The sequence below is a fragment of the Tachyglossus aculeatus genome, chromosome X1 (assembly GCF_015852505.1).
Source record: "Tachyglossus aculeatus isolate mTacAcu1 chromosome X1, mTacAcu1.pri, whole genome shotgun sequence".
NCBI lineage: Eukaryota > Metazoa > Chordata > Mammalia > Monotremata > Tachyglossidae > Tachyglossus > Tachyglossus aculeatus.
The window spans coordinates 96,152,357-96,174,804 of NC_052101.1; the positions used below are offsets into that span (position 1 = coordinate 96,152,357).

At 50.3% G+C, this 22,448-nt stretch overlaps 1 protein-coding gene across 2 annotated transcripts; it reads right to left on the reverse strand.

The window, feature by feature from the left end:
• Positions 1–751: 751 nt before the first annotated feature.
• On the reverse strand, positions 752–21,987 carry QARS1 (glutaminyl-tRNA synthetase 1). 2 transcript variants are annotated; one of them, XM_038740090.1, is made up of 24 exons: positions 21,874–21,987; positions 20,613–20,760; positions 18,881–18,990; positions 18,084–18,159; positions 17,633–17,697; positions 17,236–17,289; positions 15,914–15,974; positions 13,723–13,794; positions 11,636–11,721; positions 11,181–11,267; positions 10,378–10,477; positions 9,863–9,941; positions 9,273–9,381; positions 8,962–9,092; positions 8,718–8,810; positions 8,260–8,397; positions 7,918–8,005; positions 7,598–7,741; positions 6,832–6,936; positions 6,012–6,104; positions 5,320–5,447; positions 4,777–4,843; positions 2,013–2,138; positions 752–988 (listed from the first exon to the last, which is right to left on the reverse strand). In XM_038740090.1, exons 1-24 carry the CDS (start codon positions 21,985–21,987, stop codon positions 938–940), a joined length of 2,325 nt encoding a protein of 774 aa, XP_038596018.1. In that variant the 3' UTR covers positions 752–937. The 2 variants fall into 2 exon arrangements, with proteins under 2 accessions (XP_038596018.1, XP_038596019.1); XM_038740091.1 differs by lacking the exons at positions 18,881–18,990; positions 21,874–21,987 and having other exon boundaries at positions 20,613–20,746.
• Positions 21,988–22,448: the final 461 nt, after the last annotated feature.

Genomic DNA, 22,448 nt, shown 5'->3' on the forward strand with positions numbered 1-22,448 from the left:
CAGAAGTTAAGTAAATTGCCCAAGGTCAAACAGTGGACAAGTGGCAAAGTCGGGATTAGAACCCACGACCTCTGACTCCCAAGCCCGGGCTCTTGGGATAGCAGTAGTGCCGGAGCCATTATTTTAGGTAGAAATATGTGATGACGGGGTGACTGATTAAGCCATGGAGCACCGAAGAGGACCTTTGAGTCCACAGCAAATAGGGCTAGGGTAGAAGGGAAGAGAAAAGGACCAAAATTTAGCAAGAATCCTTTCCCAGATTTAACTGAGTGGTTCAAAAATCTTCATTTAGGTCACTGCATGATTGCCTGTCAAGCTTACTGCACACAAATCAAGTGTAGGGGCGGCCGACAGGGGACCAGTAAAGAGACTGTAAAGACAAGCGCTTAGCAATGTTGAGCTGGGGAAAGCAAGCTAGCTGTTGTACAAATAGTAGAGATTACGTGGCCAAAAAGGCACTCGGCAAAACTGAAGGCTGTGTGCCTGGGGCAGCACCTGTCCCAGGAGTTACGTAACACACACCAATCCAGTAGCAAATACTGACCAGTCTTTGGAGCTTGGAGGGATCACCATCCCTTTGACAGAAAACAAAAAACAAAAACATTCCCATTCTTGGCCTAGAAGGCAGTTTGAATCAAGAACCTAGATGGTGTCCCTGCTTCAGGAGTGAGTGCAGGGTACAAGCCAAGTGGAGCCCAGACGGAAAGCTAGAGATCACCCTCGGGGTTTCACACAACTGAACAAGGATACCTCAGGGAAGATTTTGCTGCTGTTTATTGAGATTGGAGTTGTACCCAGGGTAGGCCTGGCAGATGCCCAGCCCCAGTAAGGCAAAGGTGGGTCCATTTGTGCATTGAGCGGTTGCTCCTGCAGGCTCTCCCCACAGAGCGGGAGAATAGCTCCTGAGTGGTTTCCTCGGGTCCCGGGCCCACAACCCTCACATCTTGCCGGGATCCTCCTTCAGAGTCACCGTTAGGTTGAACACGAGCTGGGGAGGAAAGAAGGACAAGGCCGTAAGTATCAGAGATCCTCCCACTCAGGCTAGAGTCTCGGAAAGAGATGCTTCTTCCTCTGGCTCCTTCCAGACCGTCCCCAGGATACCGAACAAACACCACGAGAGAAAGATGAGGCGGTGAAAGAGCCCCAGAGTCCCAGAGTTAAAGGCGTGGGAGCGGCACCTAGTAAAGGAGAGAAATGGGCGGCTTCAAATCTAAAACTGAACAAAAGCGCATTAAGAATTTGAGCTTCCTCCCCCATCTCCCACCCTATGGCTCCAGGCTCCAGTTAATTCCAGGAAGGTGCTCTTCTAGCAGGGAAGATGCAGAGAAGCAGCATGGCTTAGAGAAGAAAAAGCATCAGCCTGGGAGTGGTGAGCCCAGACTGAGCCCCCTCCTTCCTCTCCCCCTCCCCATCCCCCCAGCTCTACCTCCTTCCCCTCCCCACAGCGCCTGTATATATGTTTGTACAGATCTATTACTCTATTTTACTTGTACATATTTACTATTCTATTTATTTGATTTTGTTAATATGTTTTGTTGTCTGTCTCCCCCCTCTAGACTGTGAGCCAGTTCTTGGGTAGGGACCGTCTCTATATGTTGCCAACTTATACTTCCCAAGTGCTCTGCATACAGTAAGCGCTCAATAAATACGACTGACTGAATGAATGAATGAATAATGGTAGTCAGAGGACCTGGGTTCTAATCGCAGCTCTGCCACTTGTCTGCTGTGCGACCTTGGGCAAGTCACTTCACTTCTCTGGGCCTCAGTTACCGCAGCCATAAAATGGGGATTAAGACTGCAAGCGCTTTGTGGGACAGGGACTGTGCCTGACCTGATTGTCTTGTGTCTACCCCAGCGCTTAGTATAGCGCCTCACACTTAATAAGCACTTAAATACCGTACTTGTACTTCCCAAGCGCTTAGTACAGTGCTCTGTACACAGTAAGCGCTCAATAAATACGATTGATTGATAAAAAAGGGAAGGGGATAGGGCAAGAGGGCCAGGGAACTTACCTTTCCATCCGTGCTATCAGGATCCACCGAAAAGTAACCCAGCCGCTCAAACTGGAACTTGTCAAAAGGCTTTGCGTTGCAGACGGAACGATCCACCAGAGCCCCTTCAATCACCCGCAGTGAGTCCTGACAAACGATAATCCATCATTTTAGACTGGAGGCATAGATCATTTTAGATTGGGCTAAAAATCGGGGGCTTGAATGCCAGCTGGGTAGTGTGTAACCACTTCTAGCAGTGGCATTGGGGTAAGAGGGAGTGGGCAGGGGTCAGTCAACCGAATTTATCGAGCACTTATTGTGTGCAGAACACTATACTAAGCACTTGGGAGAGTGCAATAACAGACACATTCCCTGCCCACAACAAATTTCAAGCCTAGAGGAGAAAGGAGGGGGTCATCCGGGGTAAGGAAAACAGGTAGAGAGTATTTACTGGGCACCTGATGTGTGCAGAGCACTGTGCAAATGCCTGGGAGAGTATAATAGAAGACAATGACAGGACAGAACTGTGTTGAAGCCAAAATGATTTAACAGACTAGGGGGGAATGGTCCACAGCATCCAAGGCAGCTGAGGGTAAAGGAGGCTGAGACCGATGGATCTGGCAAGGAAGAGGTCATTGGTGACTTGCCAGAGAGCAATTAATGGCATTCGCTCAGCGCTTGTGCGCAGAGCACTGTCCTAATCAGCACTTGGGTGAGTAGAACAAGAGAGTTGGAAGACCCAATTCCTGCCCTCCAGGAGCTTACCATCAAGGGAGGGAGACATATTAGACTGTCATCTCTGAGGCCAGGAACAGGCTCTCCCAACTCTATTGTACTGTACTTTCCCAAGCACTTATTGGTGTCAACTGATACCACCGATCGATAAATTACAGGTAGGGGAAGCGACAGTGGAGTAGGGGGGTGGAAACCGGATTGTGCTGGGTCCAAGGGGAGTTAGTTGGAAGATGGGAAGTGGAGATGGCCACTTGTTAGGACAAGAACGGGAGCAACAGCTAGAAGGGGCGTTGGGATCAAGAGAAGGCTTTTTCAGCAAGAGGGAGACTTGAAGTGTGCTTCAAGGCAGTGGGAAAGGAGCTATCAGAGTGATCAGTTCAAGATGGCAGTGAGGAAGGGAAGAAGAATGGGAACAGATGTTTTTCGAAGACGAGGGGGGATGGGGTCAGAGGCACAGGTAGAGGATTAGGCTTTGAAAGCAGGTAGGAGATCTCCTCTTGAGAGAGAGCTGGGATGGATGAGAGAGTGGACGTCAGGCCGGGAGGAAAGAGCCACATCGCTCGTGCACAGTTAACACCTGGACGGGTTTCCAGTCCCACCAGAAGCACAGGGACTTCTGTAGTACTTTATGGATGCTACTGGGGCCATGGGCCACTCCAGCACAGATAATTCTAAGAGCTTAGTACAGTGCTTTGCACACAGTAAGTGTTCAATAAGTACGAGTGAATTGAATGAATTCGACCACCAAACCCTTTGGGTTTTCTGAGCTGTGCTTCTGAGTTGCCACCCCTGGTCACAGGGCAATGGACTGTCTTCTAGACTGTGAGCCCGCTGTTGGGTAGGGACCGTCTCTATATGCTGCCAACTTGTACTTCCCAAGCGTTTAGTACAGTGCTCTGCACACAGTAAGCGCTCAATAAATACGATTGAATGAATGAATGAATGAAATGGAAGAGTGATCCCCCTCCGTAACATTCTTCTTTTAAAGCTTTATCCCAGTAAGAGTGCTGGCGGGAACAGTGGCATTGAAATTTTGAAATTCCATAGCACATGCACTGAACGGGAAACGTGGGATCTATGACAGCCATATAACGGTTGTGTTTTGCGCTGAAGTTACCGTAGTTTTTTCAGATACAGTACACATCACAACCTCGAAGCAAATCTTGACTAATGTATAAGATTAGGCTATCTAGCCTGGCACATAGCAATCAAATATCAAAAGGGTTTCAATCTGGCAGTTAAAGTAAACGTATTGAAACGTCTGGGCTCAGATAAACATCAAAGAATGCAAAGCCTTTTCTGAGAACAGCTTTTTACGGATACATGTTAGCATTTGTTAAATAACCTTTTATTATTGGCACACATTTACACTGCAAGTAAATAGTGTTACCAATGAGAAGCAATGTGGCCTGTAGTTAGAGCACAGGCCCGGGAGTCAGAAGGACCTGGGTTCCGATCCCGGCACAGCCATCTGTCTGTCATGGGATCTTGGGCAAGTCACTTCACTTCTGTGTCTCTTGGGGATTAAGACTGTGAGCCCCATATGGGACACGGACTGTGTCCAACCTGATTAGCTTGTATCTACCCCAGAACGTAGTACAGTGCCTGGTACATAAGAACTTAACCGATACCATAAAAAAACCCAAAAACAAACGACAAAAAAACCCCAAAAGTGTGTTTATCACTTAAAATATGTGTATGGTTCTGGTCAGTATTTTGGATCTTAGGAACACATTGGGAGCACCTTACATTATTTCCTCTAAGACACTATTTTCCTGTGCCCAATTCAGATACCTAACTGGGGTGTTTCAGCATCAGACTTACACCAAACCCTTCAAACACTGGCCGGGTACTTGGGGCTGGAATAGCAAGGACTCCCAGAGGCTGATATGCCAAGCCTCATTCCTCAACTTCGTGAGTTGAAAGGATCAGCCAAGGCCCCACAGCTAAGAAGAGGAAATGCCGGCATTTGGGCCCTCTCACTAAAGTGGCAAGTGTTTCACTTGTATCTTGCCAGCCCTCAGGTAGGGTTGCTCCTGTACATACTCACGGGATTTAGGTCAGTTAAGAAACCACCAGGGACCTCAGAAGGATCTTCAGGATTCTTGTGCAGGAATCTGTAATCAGACAGAGCTTGTGAGCACCCCTGCCCCACCCATCTATTTGAAACCGCGGAACAGAGGGAAGTGCCCCCACTTTACCCTGCAGGGTGTCGATACGTGGTTAGAGGCAGGACGTTGAAAATCCCATTCGCGGCCTTCCCCTACCACTTTTCTCCACTCCCAAAAGCAAAGAAAGAAGGGGAGGTGAGGAGAAGCAGGGCAGGAACCCTCCAAGCCAGAACGGAGGCTTTTGCGACTAGTTCCTTCTAAACACTTCTCTCCGGCCGACTTGCTGGAGCCCCCCAACACCCCAACAACAGGGAATTCACTGACTGACTGATTCCTAGCGGGGCTCTCACTCTACAGACGCACCCTACACACCCTATAATTGTGGATGCTGTAGGGCCCAAACGAGCCCATTATATTTCAGACTGTGGCTAGTTCCTCCTCCTCACGTCCATCCCCTCCCAATCCCAGCTCCCTCAACTTACAGCCTCTCGTAGACCCGGACCTCACACTGCAAGGGTTCCGACACCCAGTGGATAAAGGCTTTGGGTTTCTCTGAGGCATCAGACTTGCTGCAGGTCACCTCCAGTTCGATCACACGGCCGCTGGCATCCTGAATGTGAGGTGGAGGACAGAAGGGCAACGGACACATTTGCCTCCAGAAACCTCCCATCTGGGGGTCAGTTCTACTACTGAGGAACAGCATGGTCCAGTGAAAAGAACCCAGGCCGGGGAATCGGAGGACCTGAGTTCTAATCCCAGCTTTTCTGTGCCTCTGTTTTCTCATCTGTAAAATGGGAATTAAGCCCCCTTCCCTCCTACTTAGACTGTGGGCCCCATGTGGGACATGGACTCTGTGTGACACGATTAACTTACGTCGGGGCTAGAGAGCAGACTTAACCTTCCTGAATGCTATTGCCAGACACAGGCCCTCAACCCCAATTCTCCCACATGCTGGGCTATGAAGTTGGAGCCCCAAGTCACCATCGCCGCCCAGGAGATATGAGCCAGTGATCCGGGTTGGGGGGCAGGAAGGGGCTTTAAATTCGCTTTACTCGTAGTTTGAGACCGACAGCCGCTGACCCATATGAGTTTAGACCCCACTCGGTAATTTATTTCCCTCTCCTCCTGGGAGACAGTGTTGTTTGCCCCAGTGCAAGTGAGGCATCTTCCTCACCTTGATGACATTCTGTACAGAGATGACATAGCCGGCGTGCCTCAGGCCCACGGGCTGGTTAGGTGTCAGCCGCTTGTAACCCTTCTCCAGGACCTGCAAGGACAAGGCCATTAACACAAGCCCTGGGACCAAATAGGCCTTGGGCTCGGGTCCAGCAAAAATGGCCAGCTTGGCCACAACCCCAACCCACCCCACCAACTCCCACAGTTAGCATTAGGAGGTTGTCAGACACCCAGATTAGCCTTTTCCCGCTAGCCAACGGCAAGGAGAAAACAATTAACTGATGAGCGAAAAGGCTAGTAAAACTGCAGTTGCTGCAATCACCATAACCCTTGGCATTATTGTCCTTCTGCTTCAGTGAAAAGAATCCCCCTAGGTCCCAAATTCTTCGACGTGGTGGAACGAGCGCAAGTGAAAGAGGTCAATGGTAATGTGTGGGAGGCCTGAGGAGGGGTGTATGGTAGGGGTACGAACAAGGAGAATAAAAGTCTGGGTGAGAAGGACGTCTGTGGTTATGATGTGGTGTGATGCCTTGGCAGTAGCTAGAGGGATAGAATAGGGAAGGCGGGCTGGTAGGTTGCCCCCCCAAATCCATCAGGGTTGCATTTTCTGTTCTAGAAGCTTTAGCCCCTGCATGGAGCATCCACACGACCACTCAGGCCCTTTTAAATACGGTCACTCGAGGTCCCAATCAATGCTGCCTACCTCTTTAGGGAATTGGAAAAAACACCCCCCAAAAACCAACCCACTTCCATCTTCCTCCTAAGCTCGCCTTGCTCCTCAGCTAGGCCCAACCCCAAAGGAGGATTGCTAGCGTCACCTCCTTGAAGTCCGTCTGCTCAATGTAGATCGTGGGTGAAAAGGAGACCTGATGGAGGCCCTTGGTCTCATCAGCTGGAAAATTGGGCACGTGAACGTCCATTGCCTGCAGGTGGAACATTCGAACGGCAACAAATAAGAAACGTCTAGGGGACGGCACGACAGGGGGGCAGAAAGATTTCCCCAGATCTTGCAAGGAGAAAAGAGGGAAGACCTGGAGGCTGAACGGACAGCAGAGCTATTCTGCTGCCCCCTCTCCGTACCACCAGTATACCCAGAAGAGGGAACTGGTATACCTAGAGGAAACAGGTGCCTCGTGCTGCTTGGGACTATCACTGGGCTCCCCACCCCAAAACAGGAACAACACCACCAGAGGAATACCCATTTCCTAGCTACCCCCATGAATTCCAACCACATCCTAGGCTCAAACGGCAAATGCTGCTGCGTCTGCCACAATGCTAGCTGGCTGCTGGGCTCCCCTGACGGGAGCAGAGGGTGAAACGAGGATCTGAGCATTGTATTTCTCTTCGAGAAGAAGCAGAGCAGCTTCCGAAAGGGCTCACCTCTACCCTTCACGGTACCCAGGATACAGCGCGTCGATGTATACAGCAGCGGGAGCCACAAAAAGAAGGGCTCACGCAGTGGTGGAAGGATGGGGAAATGAAACGGATAAAGTGATACGCCAGAATGGGGGCCGGGGGAGGGGAGCACAGCCCTGCATTTGCCCCCTCTCCTTCTCCCCTGCACCAGCCCTGACCGACCCTCACCTTGCTGGAGGGAAAATTGGTGATGGTGACACGGAGAGGTTCCAGCACAGCCATGGCCCGGGGGGCTCCATCATTCAGCACATCCCGCACACACGCTTCCAGAAGATGTGGCTCCAATGTGGTCTGGGCGACAGTCACTCCCACCTGATGGGCAACACAGGCTGGGTTACCAGCCAGCCACCACCCTTCTCCAGAGTCCCCACCTGACTCCTGCCGCACCGGGTCCCTTGGGGTAGACCAAGCGCTTAATACAATGCACTGCACTCCATAGGTGCTCAATACCCGTACTACTAGCAGACCACCGGCAGCCCCGCGCTTACCCGCGCACAGAAGTTGTTGATGGCCTCGGGGGGGAAGCCACGCCGACGTAGTGCTGTCAGCGTGAAGAGCCGGGGGTCATCCCAATCCCTGTAATGTTGTCAAGGTTGGTGCCAGCTGGCACCTAGAAGGTCAGCTCCATCTAGACCACCCTCAAAAACTGCCCCCATCTGAAATGCAGGAGAGAGACCTGGGCTCCAACAAGAACCGAAAGCTGGGCATTTCAAGGAGAAAGGGGCCTGCGGGCCAAAAACAATCCTGTTTTTTTTTATTCATTCTCTCTCTCTCTCCTTCCTCCTCCACACCCCCTTTTCCGGTCCCCATAATGTCCAGTGAACTCTCACCTGACAGCACCCGCCTCCACCAGCTGGATGATCTTCCTTTTGGACACGACAGCGTAATGCAGGTTGAGGCGGCCATATTCCCACTGCACGGGGCAGTAGACGTCCAGCGCGTTACACAGCCAGAAGTAGGAAGAGCGTCTACCGGAAAGCAGCTGCTTAGATCCCGCCCACCTGCATAACCAAACCCATCCTGCGAGCCTCACGTTCCTGCCATAGTTCTCCCGAGCCTACGGCCCACGCCGCAACCGGGTCCTTGATCGTCCCACCCCCTCCCCGGTGTAACCCACTCTCAAAAGGCTCAGCTACTGGATGAAGCTACGCAAGCGGCTCTCGATCCAAAGCCCCATGATCACGGTGGATGGTAGGACCCCACTCCACCTCCTCCACCTCCGACTTCCTTCCAGGGGCAGCACTCGTCTCCTAAAATTCAGTCGTCTCCAGGTGCTCCAGCCACTCACCTGGCCTGGAACTCTTTGGTGCAGAGGGAGTGGGTGATGTGCTCAATGGAGTCACACAGGCAGTGGGTGTAATCATACGTAGGGTAGATACACCTGCAGAAACAAAGGGGCAACAGAAGTCAACAACAGCCTGGCCGCTCTACTTCAACGAAAGCCAACTCAAGACCCTTTCCCCGGCTGCCTCCCCCCCACCACGACACACACGCCAAGAAGCCCACCACGGATCTGGAGCAAGCACACATACCACTTATCTCCTGTGCGGTGATGCGGGGTGTACTTAATACGGTAGGCCACGGGATCCATTTTCCCATCTTCCATCACCAGCTTCATCCGCAGAGTGACCTCACCCTCTGCATACTTGCCCTTTCTCATTCCCTGGGAAGTTGGCGAGAGGAATCAGATACTCTTCGGCTCCTTTCAGCAGGAACAGGCCCCAGTGACGGGACTGCTCAACTCTTCCTACAGAAGGCATCAGTGCCTAGGGTACCGCCTTAGCACAGCATTGGGGGGGGAGGGCCTGGGGATAAAGCCAAAGATCTCAACAAGCTGCCCTACCTCAAAGAGCAGTAGAGACTCCTCGACGGGCCGGTCTCGCCAGGGGGAGGGTGGGGGATTGTGGCCTTTGATCTCCTCCACTTGCTGGTGGCAGACATAGGCATGGCCCCTGCACAGAAAGAAGAAAGGAAAAACGGCAACAACAAACAGGTCCATCAGTAACAGCCAAGACCACGCAGTTGATCTGTATTAGTGCCTCAGCAGGCCGGGCCAGAATCTTATTATAGCCTGGGTCTGTGGTCAACACATTCCTCACTTTCCTGGTCGTCCCACCCCCGTCAACCACCTTGAGAACTCATGCGTAGATCTGCTCGCTCCTTTATCAATTAATTGCTTGCTTGCTTTTTTTAAAAAAACTCTATGCTTTTACTCTTTCAACTAACTGTATATTTGGCAATGCATGAATGCTAGCCTCCTCCACTAGGTCGTAAGCTGCTCAAGGACAGGAGCCAGGCATTCTACTTCTATCGTATGTTCCCAAGCACCGAATACAGCGCTCTGCACACGGTACATGCTCAATAAATGCTGACGTTGCTGCAGTCTCAATAAAGGTGGTCTCCTTCCTCCACCCAGCAAGCTCAGATTCTCACCTGCGGATAAGTTCCACAGCCCAAGCATACAGCTGGTCAAAATTGTCAGAAGCATGAGTCACCGTGTATGGTTTGTAACCTGGAAGACAACAGGGCCAATCCATGGGAGCGGGGAAGAGAGGGGGAGGAAAAAAAATAAAACCACACACAAACTCTCTCTCTCACCCCAAATTCCTCTTAACTCCTATTCTCAATCCCTTCTCCTTTTCCCCATTCCTCCGCCCCAGCAGACGTACAGCTAGCTCCCTTTGCTCCAAGCCAACCCGGCCCAGGAGGAACTTTGGAACTGGATTCCCGCTCCAGTCCCACAGCTGGGAATCCCCATCAGAGGTGCCGTGCAACCGCTTAGAGAAGAGGCAGGAGACTCCCCGCCAGGTCTGACAACAAGAGTACTACCAAATGCCTTCTCCTTTCATATTAGTGCCCTTCCCTGATGATTCCAGGGACTCTGGGCAGCTTCTGAGAGTAAGAGTGAAACGGGTTTTAGCTATGAGACGGCAGAGTGGAGGTCCTACCCAGCCACTCCACCATATCCAGGATGGCGGTGAAGTATTTCTCCTCTTCCTTTTCAGGATTCGTGTCATCATAGCGCAGGAAGCAGATACCGTTGTTGGCCTAAAGGGAATATGGCAAGGTCACACCCAGTTCATTCCCCGAAGTCGCTAGCCCCGGGGGGTGTCTCCATCTCTGCTTTGAGAGCAAGGGGCAAACACAAGGGAGCTGTCTTCCGTCATCTCGGCTCTCCTCGGACAGCTGTCGGAGGGGAAAAAACCTGCAGACGCTCATGAAGGCATAAGGAGCTGCAATGCTGGAAGCTGAAAGTGTGGCTGTCCCCTCTAGACTGTAAGCTCCTTGCGGACAGGGAACATGTCTACCGGCTCTGTTGTACCGCACCCTCCCGAGAGCTTAGTCCAGTGCTCTGCACACAGTAAGCACTCAAATACCAGTGATTGACTGGGACTGGGTGCTCCCATCAACCAGTGCAAATAATGATGATAATAATAATAATGGTATTTGTTAAGCGCTTACCATGCGCCAGGCACTGTATAAGCGCTGGTGTGGAGACAAACAAATAGGGCTGGACACAATACCTTTCCCACATGGGGCTCACGGGCATAATCCCCATTTAACAGATGAGGGACCTGAGGCCCAAAGCAGTTAAGTGACTTGCTCAAGGTCACACAGCAGATGAGTGGCAGAGCCAGGATTAGAACCCAGATCCGTCGGTCTTCCAGACCCCCCCGCTCGATCCACTAGGCCACGCTGCTCTCCGAGCACGTGCCCAGAGGACTTCCGCTCCGAACGCCCCAACACTCACCTTGGCATAGCCAAAATTGAAGTTGATGGCCTTAGCGTGGCCAATGTGCAGGATGCCGTTGGGCTCAGGTGGGAAACGGGTGCGCACCTGGACGGAGGGGGAAAGAAGGGCTCGAGAGAGCCGGCCGGACAGAAGTCATTCCCAGCAGAGACGGCAGGCTCCAAGTCGGTGCCTTCTCAAAGAGAAATCCCTCCCCTTTCATACGCCACTTACTAAACAGCCACCCAGAGCACAGCAAGAGGCTCTGATAGGTGGGGCACCTGAGGAATATCTGAGAAACAAATTCCCTTTCCTAGCTCCACCGTGCTTCTTTCTCCAGACCACCGGGATGTCCACGGTGAACCCACTCCACCAACCCCCTTCAATCCTGTCATCCGAGAGAAGAGGAGAGATGATGGGAGGGAGCCTGGGCAGTCTAGTGAGCTGAAACAGCCCCCGAGGGCAAAGACAAGCACCTGCCCACCCGTGACCTCCACATGCTGCTTCAGCAGAGCCATGGTGTTAGAAGTGACCACATAGCCAGGAGTCTTGTAGTTTTCACCTGCAAGAGACAGAGAGCGGAAGGATTGTCACTCCGGGCCGGGGAAGAGCTGGGAGGTCCCAGCCACCATCACTTTGTGCAGGTTCCGCGATGTCGCTGCCTTCACTCATTCACTGAAGGAAAAAAACGGATAAAAAACCTCTCCCCTCCATTTCAGGGTGGTGCAGAGCACAAGGGCTGCTTCCTCATTTAACCCTAATCCCCCTCCCACCCTGTCCCCACTTCCCCTCCACGCCACACACAAACTTCTTGCCTCAGACTTCAGGAAGCCAGCTCCTTCTAGAATCAAAGAGTGCTGCGGTACCCACAACGACCAGAAACGAGGTCGGCCTGCCCCTGTCAGTCCGGTACCCTTTAGGGTAGAAATTAGGGGTCTCAGAGCCAAGCTACCGGGGATAGTTGGTTAAGGGATAGATAACAGCGATGCCGGCGGAGAAACACTCTTCCTCCAAGTGGTGTACACGGCATCGTTACGGTATGTTGCATGCCCACGCAGCATGATATAATGGTGCAATCTGGAGTGTGACCTTCTTCGCCCACTTCAGGGTAGTAGAATACCTTCTCCCCCTTCTAGACTGTGAGCCCACTGTTGGGTAGGGACCGTCTCTGTATGTTGCCAACTTGTACTTCCCAAGTGCTTAGTACAGTGCTCTGCACACAGTAAGCGCTCAATAAATACAATTGATTGACGCATTCTACTCCCCAGACTGAGCCCTCCCTTTTCCTCTTCCTCCCCATCACTCCCCCTCCCTACAGCACTTGTGTATATTTGTACTTATTTTTACTCTATTTTATTAATGATGTGTATATAGCTATACTTCTATTTATTCTGAAGGTTTTGACACCTGTCTACTTGTTTTGTTTTGTTGTCTGTCTCCCCCTTCTAGACTGTGAGCCCGTTGCTGGGTAGGGACTGTCTCTATATATTGCCAACTTGTACTTCCCAAGCGCTTAGTACAGTGCTCTGCACACAGTAAGCACTCAATAAATACGACTGATTGATTGACGCATTCTACTCCCCAGACTGAGCCCTCCCTTTTCCTCTTCCTCCTCCTCCCCATCGTTCCCCCTCCCTACAGCACTTGTGTAAATTTGTACTTATTTTTACTCTATTTTAGTAATGATGTGTATATAGCTATAGTTCTATTTATTCTGAAGGTATTGACACACCTATTTATTTATTTATTTTACTTGTACATATCTATTCTGTTCATTTTATTTTGTTAGTATGTTTGGTTTTGTTCTCTGTCTCCCCCTTTTAGACTGTGAGCCCACTGTTGGGTAGGGACTGTCTCTATATGTTGCCAACTTGTACTTCCCAAGCGCTCAGTACAGTGCTCTGCACACAGTAAGCGCTCAATAAATACAATTGATGATGATGATGATGATTGACATCTGTCTACTTGTTTTGTTGTCCGTCTCCCCCTTCTAGACTGTGAGCCCGTTGTTGGTCTCTGTATGTTGCCAATCTACTTCCCAAGCGTTTAGTACAGTGCTCTGCACACAGTAAGCGCTCAATACATACTATTGAATGAATGAATGAATGCATAGCCAACTGGGGTTCACCCCTGTAGACTGTAAGCTCGTTCTGGGCAGGGAATGTGTGTTTATTGTTGTGCTGTACTCTCCCAAGCGCTTAATACGGTGATCTACATGCAGGAAGCGCTCAACAAATACAACTGAATGAATGAATCCCGGGTCCATTAAAACACACAGTCAAATCACTCAATCGTATATATTGACTGCTTACTGTGTGCAGAGCACTGTACTAAACGCTTGCGAGAGTACAATGCAACAATATAACAGACACATTCCCGGCCCACAACGAGCTCACAGCCTAGAAGGGGAGACAAACATTAATCAAGAAATTACGGATAAGTGCGTAAGTGCCGTAGGGCTGAGGGAGAGGGGAATAAACGGAGCAAATCAGCAGGGATCAGAGCAAAAGGGAGTGGGAAAAGAGGAAATGAGGACGAAAGCAGAGCAGCCAACATTAGTTACCTGGTTTGTGGAATTTAAGAGCCTCCCCTCTCAACTGCTCCATCAGCGACCGGGATTCTGGGGCCACCTCACCTGTTGAAGATATGTTACTTACTCGACATGTTCACTGAATATTAGCCTCAGGTACACTTACAAACTATCATACTCCTAAATCCAGACATCATCATCATCATCAATCGTATTTATTGAGCGCTTACTGTGTGCAGAGCACTGTACTAAGTGCTTGGGAAGTACAAATGGGAGAATATTCTGAAAAGAAACTTCTTCTAATCCACTGTGAGAATTTACAATTCTTTAAAAAAAAATTATATGTCCCTAGAAACTAAAATGTTTATTTAAATCCTAGTGGGATTTTATTAAGCACTATGTGTCAAGCACTGTGCTAATCACTGAATTGATACCGGATAATCAGATCAGACACAGTCCCTGCGCTGCTGAAAACAGTAGCAATGTTTAAAGCTTCACCCTAATGGTAATAATAATGGTATTTGTAAAGCGCTTACTACGTGCCAAGCATTGTTCTAAGCGCTGTGGGAGATACAAGGTAAGCAGGTTGTCACACGTGGGGCTCAGTCTTAATTCCCGTTTTACAGATGAGGTAACTGAGGCACAGAGAAGTGAAGTGGCTGGCCCAAGGTCACACAGCAGACAGGTGGTGAGGGCGGGATTAGAACGCTTGTCCTTTGGCACCCAAGCCAGTGCCCTTGACACTACGCTACGCTGCTTCTCTGAGTAGCGAGCCAGGAAGCAACGACTGACGAAGCCACGCCAGTGAGAATTCAGGAAGTAAAGAAACTGAAAAAGAGAACAGATAGTGAAATCAACTTTCTTTTACTACTTTTTCCTCATTAAAGGAAGTTGAGCTTTAGCTAAAATTTATGGGAAAATAAAAGGTCAAACCCGTAAGAACTTCCAAGCCCTTTCATCGTAACGTAAAGAGAGGTCTCCAAGGAGACTTGGATGGGGTGTACTATGCCCTGCGATTGGATTAGAAGTACCTAATCACACTGCAGCAATAATAATAATAATAATGATGGCATTTATTAAGCGCTTACTATGTGCAAAGCACTGTTCTCAGCGCTGGAGTAAAAACACCTACATCTGAACTGCAACTGAGCAGCAGTGTGGCCTAGTGAAGAGGGCACAGGGCTGGGAGTCAGAGGACCTGGGTCTAATCCTGGCTCTGCCACTTGCCTGCTGTGTGACCTTGGGCAAGTCACTTCACTATTCTGGGCCTCAGTTACCGCATCTGTAAAATGGGGAGGGAGATTGTGAGCCCAATGCGGGCCAGTGACTGTGTCCAACTCGATTTGCTTGTACCCACCCCAGCATTTAGTACGGTGCCTGGCTCATAGGAAGCGCTAATAAATACCATTATTATCAGAAGCAAACAGAACACCGTGACCTGCCGTCCAAGGCCAGGCTGTATGAGGTTCAAGCATTATGAAAGCATGTATGATTAGTTCAGAACATATGCAAAGAACAAGGCCTTGAATCTCTTGAAGATACTGATGACCAAATCACTCCAAACTCCAGACTTGAGACCTTCAAGTGAGAAAGGTCAACTTGCAATTCTTATCAGGTAAAAACTGTAATGGTGCCAAATGGTTTGATAGCAACACCCCTTCTTGTACCCACTAGGCTGCACTTATGAACTCTACACTCAGATTTTTTATTGACGCTCCACAGATCTCAAGCTACTGCACAGTCCCTGAGCTTGGTACCCAGGGACCTGCTCCAGTGACAGCCAGGGAAAGAGGTCCCAAGGACACCAGATGTTTCCTGCTTATTGATGACTAAAGCAAACAGGGAGACTCGCATTTAAGCTGTGGTTTTGCTAAACTTGTGCCAACACCTCTGGTCTCAGACCATCCACAGGAGCACATCAGAGCCCTGGTGTAGTGCAGTGAATTGAGGTCATCGGCTGTGGCCCAGTGAAGCCCCCAAAAGCTTTAGAGAGATGAACAAGAGAGGGTGGCTATTTCTTGACGGTTCAGAATCCTGTAGTAAAAAGGAAATGAATTTTTCAAGCTTTCAGCCCAGTGTCAGAACATCAACAGGTACATTAGGATCAAAGCTTTGGGGCCAAGCAGACAGTGCCAGGGGGATTTTGACCTCTGGAGCCAAATTAGACATCAGACCAAAGACGGTGTGCCAATCCTTTCGACGCCCCCCAACCCCGCAGGCTTACCATTCTCCACCACATCCCCTGGCACTTTCTTCTCCGGCTCTGTAGGTCTTGGCTTCGCAGCCTGAAGGGCATAAGAAGGGAAAAATGGACCATGAAAGCAGTTCCATATCCTGGCAAGCCCCCCTGCCCTCTTCCCCAAGTATCTCAACCCACCCACCACGTCCCCGTCCCAATAAAAGGGACCAATCCCAAGCATCTTAGCAGGTCCATACTCCAAGAGGTGATACCAGCAATAATAGCATCTGGTTTTGTTTTAAGCGTTACGTGCCAAGTGCTGTTCTACGCGCTGGGATAGAAGATCATCAGGTTGGCCACAGTCCCTCTCTCACGCGAGGCTCACAGTCTAAGTAGGCCTTTTGTCCCCTGGACAGATCAAAGGCTTGATGTTCACCATATCCATTTTTAAGGGATAGGCTATGAAGGGAGATAACTCTCACTAACCCTGTTGATGGGGTTTTCAGAGTGATTTTGAAAGCTTCCCTTCCTTATGGAAGCAAGTCGTATTGCCTGTCTGTCTTCCCCCACTAGATGGTTAGATCCTTGTGGACAGAGATCATGCCTTCTATTAAACCCTCCCAGGCACGGGAGCCTGATAATTACTGGGCTAATATTTCCTCACACCCCAGATCATGTCTTCTAGGCTGTGAGCCCATTGTTGGGTAGGGACCGTCTCTATATGCTGCCAACTTGTACTTCCCAAGCGCTTAGCACAGTGCTCTGCACACAGTAAGTGCTCAATAAATACGATTGAATGAACGTCCCAAGCATATCGACAGAAAAGGCGGGTGGTAGATATGGTTGTTCTCAGCTTATTAAGGCCTGAGATCCTAGGCTGGCCGCAAGCTGTCAACAGCTACCTTGCTGGCCCCCAGATGTTCAAAGACCTTGCGACCCTGAAACACTATGAGATTGCCAAATGATGTTTTCTTTTAATGGTACCTATTAATTTCTTACAGGGGGTTAAACGCTGAGGTAAGTAATGACATTTTCAAATTCAACAGTCCCCTTCCCACATGGGGGCTCACAATTTATCTTAACCCCACTTTGCATATGAGAAAACTGGAGCACAGAGAGTTTTTATGACTTGCCTAGGGTCACACAGTTGGCCAGTGGCAGAGCTGGGACTAGAGCCCAAGTCTCAACCCCCAGTCCTGTATTCTTTCCACTAGGCGATCCTGCCTTGGACGGTTCGTCCTTTACCCTGAGCAAACACCGGGCCATCACCTCCCTAGCCCCGAATATCCTAGGCCAAAGTCTAGTTCACAGCCCAGTTCGGGATCTTGGCTGGGCCCCGGAGGGAGTGCACACTCAATAGCCGTTACCTTGGGTTTCTTTTCCAAATCAGCTTCTGTCTTCGGGCCCAGGAGATGAAGGACCTGAATTGGGGCGGGGGAGAAAGACACCTGAGAATCGGGACAGACCAAAAGGAGGAAACACTGGCTTCTCCTGGCTATCACGGGAAACTTCCCTGGTGGAGGGGACTTAGAAGTAGCTCAATTAACAAAAAGCTCCCTCCCGTTACAGATAGCTTCCCCTCCGCCCCACCGGGGTTCTCTACCAAAGACTCTAGTCCGGAGGCAAATACATTTTTCCACAGAAGGGCCGGACTCCCGTTCCTGGGCATCTCCCTCAAGGAAGCAGTTGTTTTGGCTTTCACCCTACAAGGGTCAATGCTATTCCTGGGCATGACCTACCTAGGCCTTGTCAACGTTGACCCACCTGCATATCCACTTCATTCTTAATAATCTTGCCATCCGCCCACCTGAGCGCAGTACGTGCCTCTCCTGAAAGCAGAAGAGTAGCAGTCACATAGGAAGCAGCGCTAGGCATTTCACAGAATACTATTCCTCCAGCACCCCAGGCCTCCACGCCACTATTTTCCCCATTTAGCAGGAGAGCTTCAACACTAGGTCGCAGGAGAGGAAAAGATAAAGCCAATGTTCCGGAAAGGGACAAAATGCAGTTAGGGTTACAGTACGAACGCGGTCTTGGAGCTTACTGCAGGAATCTGGATTACATGATTGATAACTGTGTCTGGGTTCTTTCCACTCCTTTGGTAAAAAGACTTTAGCAGGAAAGGAACTAAGACGTCGCCTCATAAATACTGCGAGTGCTAGGGACTATCCCTCCAAGCTTCAAAATGCAGAGTCAACGCAGCAACCACACTTACCCATTAGCAGCCCCATGTTGAAGTGATAACGTTCTGCTAGTAGCTGTGCACGGTGTCGGGTAATAGACGCCTCAACCTACAGAGGGAACAGTTCAGGCAATGATATTTATTGAGCGCGTCCTGTGTACAGGGTACTGTACTAAGCACTTGGGAGAGTACAATATGAGCCAATCTTAGATGCCTTACATATACCCAAACCGAGCTGACTGAATGCCCAGTGGGATGTTTGGAAAACTCAATATTCTAGAGGGTGTGACAATTCAGAGGGTGCAGTGATGGAAAAGAGAAGAAACCATGCTGAACTTTCTTCAAAAAGCATTAAACCGTTACAATGAGCCCTTCTGCGTCTGTCCTGAATGATGCAGGAAGTGTCCAAAGCAGCTCCAGTTCCCCTTATTCTTAGAGCCCAGACCTCACTGCATAAAACTGGTAGGCAACCCTGATAATAATACTGATGATGGTATCTGTTAAGCGCTTACTATGTGCCAGGCACCGTAGGAAGCACTGGGGTGGACACAAACAAATCAGGTTGAACACAGTCCCTGTCCCACGTGGGGTTCACGGTCTCAATCCCCATTTAAGACACAAGGGAACTAAGGCCCGGAGAAGTGAAGTGCCTTGCCCAAGGTCACACAGCAATCAAATGGCGGAGCCGGGATGTATTAAGCTGATGCTCACTGACCATAAGAGCAAACCCAAGAGTTTCTGATCCCAAGGGAAGACGAAACTGGAAGGGGATGGGGAAGATGAGTCAGTTGACAGAATGCTTCTGCCCACCCTTCCTTCCCAGTACTCACAGCCTCTTCAATCTGCTCTGGGGTCACTGTCACCCCCACTCCACATTCCCGCTCAAAATCGGAGGCATCAATGGGATCCAGCGGATGACTGCGGACATACTCCAGAGCAGCTAAGAAGAGCACAGATCAGGACCAGAGCTGCAGGCTCGTGCAAACATCAGGAGGTTTACGGAGTCAACCAAAAAAGGGCCGATATTGATCACGGCAGCAATACTAGTAGTATTGGTTATTTTTTATTTACTGAGCACCTGCTGGGTCTAAAGCACTGCAGTAAGCGCTTGGAAAGTACAACACAAATAAGTGATGCGTCCCCTGCCCACGAAGAGCTTACATCAACAGGGGAGACAAAAATACTCACAACGACAGTAATCAAAACAGATGACAGACTGTAAGCTCGTTATGGACAGGGAACGTGTCTACCAACTCTGTTCTATTGTACTCTCCCAAGTGCTTAGTACAGTGCTCTGCTCACAGTAAGTGCTCAATAAATACGTTTGATTGATATAAAATTGACTACATATATGTACACACAGTGCTGAGGATGGGTGCAAAATACATAAACGAGAGGGACGGCAGGTGGGTTTGTGCAGCTCCGGGTTGTTGGTGATTACGTGGGGAGGGCTTGTTGAAGGCAGTGGGATTTTAGGAATTTTTTTAATATGGGAGGAGCAGTGGTCTGACAGGGTGAGGAGAGGGAGGCTGGACACTTGGGAGCAAGACACAGTCTGAAGACGGGTTTGGAAAGAATGAGGCACTGGAGCTGAGGAGTGGCAGGTGAAGAGAACTGATATTAGAGAAGCAGCGTGGCTCAGTGGAAAGAGCCCGGGCTTTGGAGTCAGAGGTCATGGGTTCAAATCCCTCCCTCTGCCCATCCGCCAAGCTAGCTCTCTTCCTCCCTTCAAGGCCCTGCTGAGAGCTCACCTCCTCCAGGAGGCCTTCCCAGACTGAGCCCCTTCCTTCCTCTCCCCCTCCTCCCTCTCCCCCTCCTCCCCCTCTCCATTCCCCCCCATCTTACCTCCTTCCCTTCCCCACAGCACCTGTATATATGTACGTTTGTACATATTTGTTATTCTATTTATTTAACTGTACATATCTATTCTATTTATTTTATTTTGTTAGTATGTTTGGTTTTGTTGTCTGTCTCCCCCTTTTAGACTGTGAGCCCACTGTTGGGTAGGGACTGTCTCTATATGTTGCCAACTTGTACTTCCCAAGCACTTAGTACAGTGCTCTGCACACATTAAGCGCTCAATAAATACAATTGATGATGATGATGGCTCCGCCACATCTGCTGTGGGACCTTGAGCAAGTCACTTCACTTCTCTAGGCCTCAGTTCCCTCACCTGTATAACGGGGATTGACTGTAAGCCCTCTGTGGGACAACCTGATCACCTTGTAGCCTCCCCAGCGCTTAGGACAGTGCTTTGCACATAGTAAGTGCTTAATAAATGCCGTCATCATTGTTATTATTATTAAATTGACGATGGGAAGAGTTGGTGGAGTGTCTTGGGGCTCGACATAGTTGCCACACAATTCTGTCAAAGTCCCGATGCCAAGGGCGATTTTTTTTGGCGGGGGGGCAGCCGGAAGAATCAATCAATCGTATTTATTGAGTGCTTACTGTGTGCAGAGCACTGTACTAAGCGCTTGGGAAGTCCAAGTTGGCACCATATAAAGGCTGAGAAAGGGACTAATGGGCAGTAACGGCGAGTGGGGCGAAAACCAAACTGACCGTTGAGCTGAAGGTCTGTAAGGATCTTCTTCCCGGTGACATAGTCCACGAGGAAGCCGAGCCGCTTCTGATCCTTGAGACGGGAGGCAATGTTGTAGAGGAGGGTCCCAGTAGCCTTGTCGATGTTGGGCCCCAGGGCCCGCTGCGCCTAAGTCCCCAAGGAAAAAGTCTATGAGAAGCAGCGTGGCTCAGTGGAAAGAGCCCGGGCTTTGGAGTCAGAGGTCGTGGGTTCAAATCTCGGCCCTGCCAGCTGTCAGCGGTGTGACTTTGGGCAAGTCACTTCACTGGGCCTCAGTTCCCTCATCTGGAAAATGGCGATTAAGACTGCGAGCCCTCCGTGGGACAACCTGATCACCCTGTAACCTCCCCAGCGCTTAGAACAGTGCTTTGCACAGAGTAAGCGCTTACTAAATGCCATCATTATGATTATAAGTCACTTCTCTATGCCTGTTACCTCATAAATACGAATGAATGAATGAATGTAAAATGGGGATGAAGACTGTGAGCCCCATGTGGGACAACCTGATCACCTTGTAACCTCCCCAGCGCTTACAACAGTGCTTTGCACATAGTAAGCGCTTACTAAATGCCATCATTATGATTATGTCACTTCTCTATGCCTGTTACCTCATAAATACGAATGAATGAATGAATGAATGTAAAATGGGGATGAAGACTGGCCTCCCGTGGGCCAACCTGATCACCTTGTAACCTCCCCAGCGCTTAGAACAGTGCTTTGCACATAGTAAGCGCTTACTAAATGCCATCATTATGATTATAAGTCACTTCTCTATGCCTGTTACCTCATAAATACGAAAGAATGAATGAATGAATGTAAAATGGGGATGAAGACTGGCCTCCCGTGGGCCAACCTGATCACCTTGTAACCTCCCCAGCGCTTAGAACAGTGCTTTGCACAGAGTAAGCGCTTACTAAATGCCATCATTATGATTATAAGTCACTTCTCTATGCCTGTTACCTCATAAATACGAATGAATGAATGTAAAATGGGGATGAAGACTGGCCTCCCGTGGGCCAACCTGATCACCTTGTAACCTCCCCAGCGCTTAGAACAGTGCTTTGCACAGAGTAAGCAAAGGCCTCCTGAGGCCTGGAAGTCGGGAGCCCCCGAGGAGCGGGGCGGCGTCCAAAAAGAGGAAACCGAGGCAGGGGTGCGGACCACGTGACAGCAGGGTCCCTGGAGGGGACCGGGGCCCGTCTCCAAGGCAACCCCAAACAGTCCGAGGTTGGAGGGCGGTACCTGGACGGCTGCCTCGAGGAGCTGCGCGCTTAGCGCCTCATTCTTGAGCGTTTCGCGCGCCTTCTGCTCACTGAGACCGAGGCCGGTGAAGAGCGAGAGCCGGTCGGCGGCCATGGCACCCAACGGCCGAGCACCGGAAGAGAAAGAGCCAGCCAATCGGAGGGCGACTCTGCTTCCGCACACGCGCAGTTAAGGGCCGGCCTCCGCGGAGGGACGCGCGCCGGGCCCGCTCGCCAGGAACCAATATGGCCGACTGGCAAACGCCCAGTTTCAGCCAATCGGGAGGCGACTCTGCTGCCGCACACGCGCAGTTAAGGGCCGGCCTCTGCGGGGTGACACGCTCGCCAGGAACCAATATGGCCGATTGGCAAACGTCCAGTTTGGCGTCCCCGTTCCAGCCAATCGGGGGGCGACTCTGCTGCCGCACACGCGCAGTTAAGGGCCGGCCTCTGCGGAGTGACACGCTCGCCAGGAACTAATATGGCCGATTGGCAAACGCCCAGTTTGGCGTCACTAGCCAAGCCGCCGATTAAGAGAGTAGCAGTTAGCGTTGCCAGGGAAACGGCATCAAACGA

Excerpts from the sequence above, each read along its gene's own strand:
- QARS1 (XM_038740090.1), bottom strand. The coding sequence starts at position 21,987 with ATGGCCGCCGACCGGCTCTCGCTCTTCACCGGCCTCGGTCTCAGTGAG. Across the intron at positions 18,160-18,880 it reads CAGAGCAGATTGAAGAGGCT|GTTGAGGCGTCTATTACCCG; the intron begins GTGAGTACTGGG and ends TTCCCTCTGTAG. Across the intron at positions 9,942-10,377 it reads GGATATGGTGGAGTGGCTGG|GTTACAAACCATACACGGTG; the intron begins GTAGGACCTCCA and ends GTTGTCTTCCAG.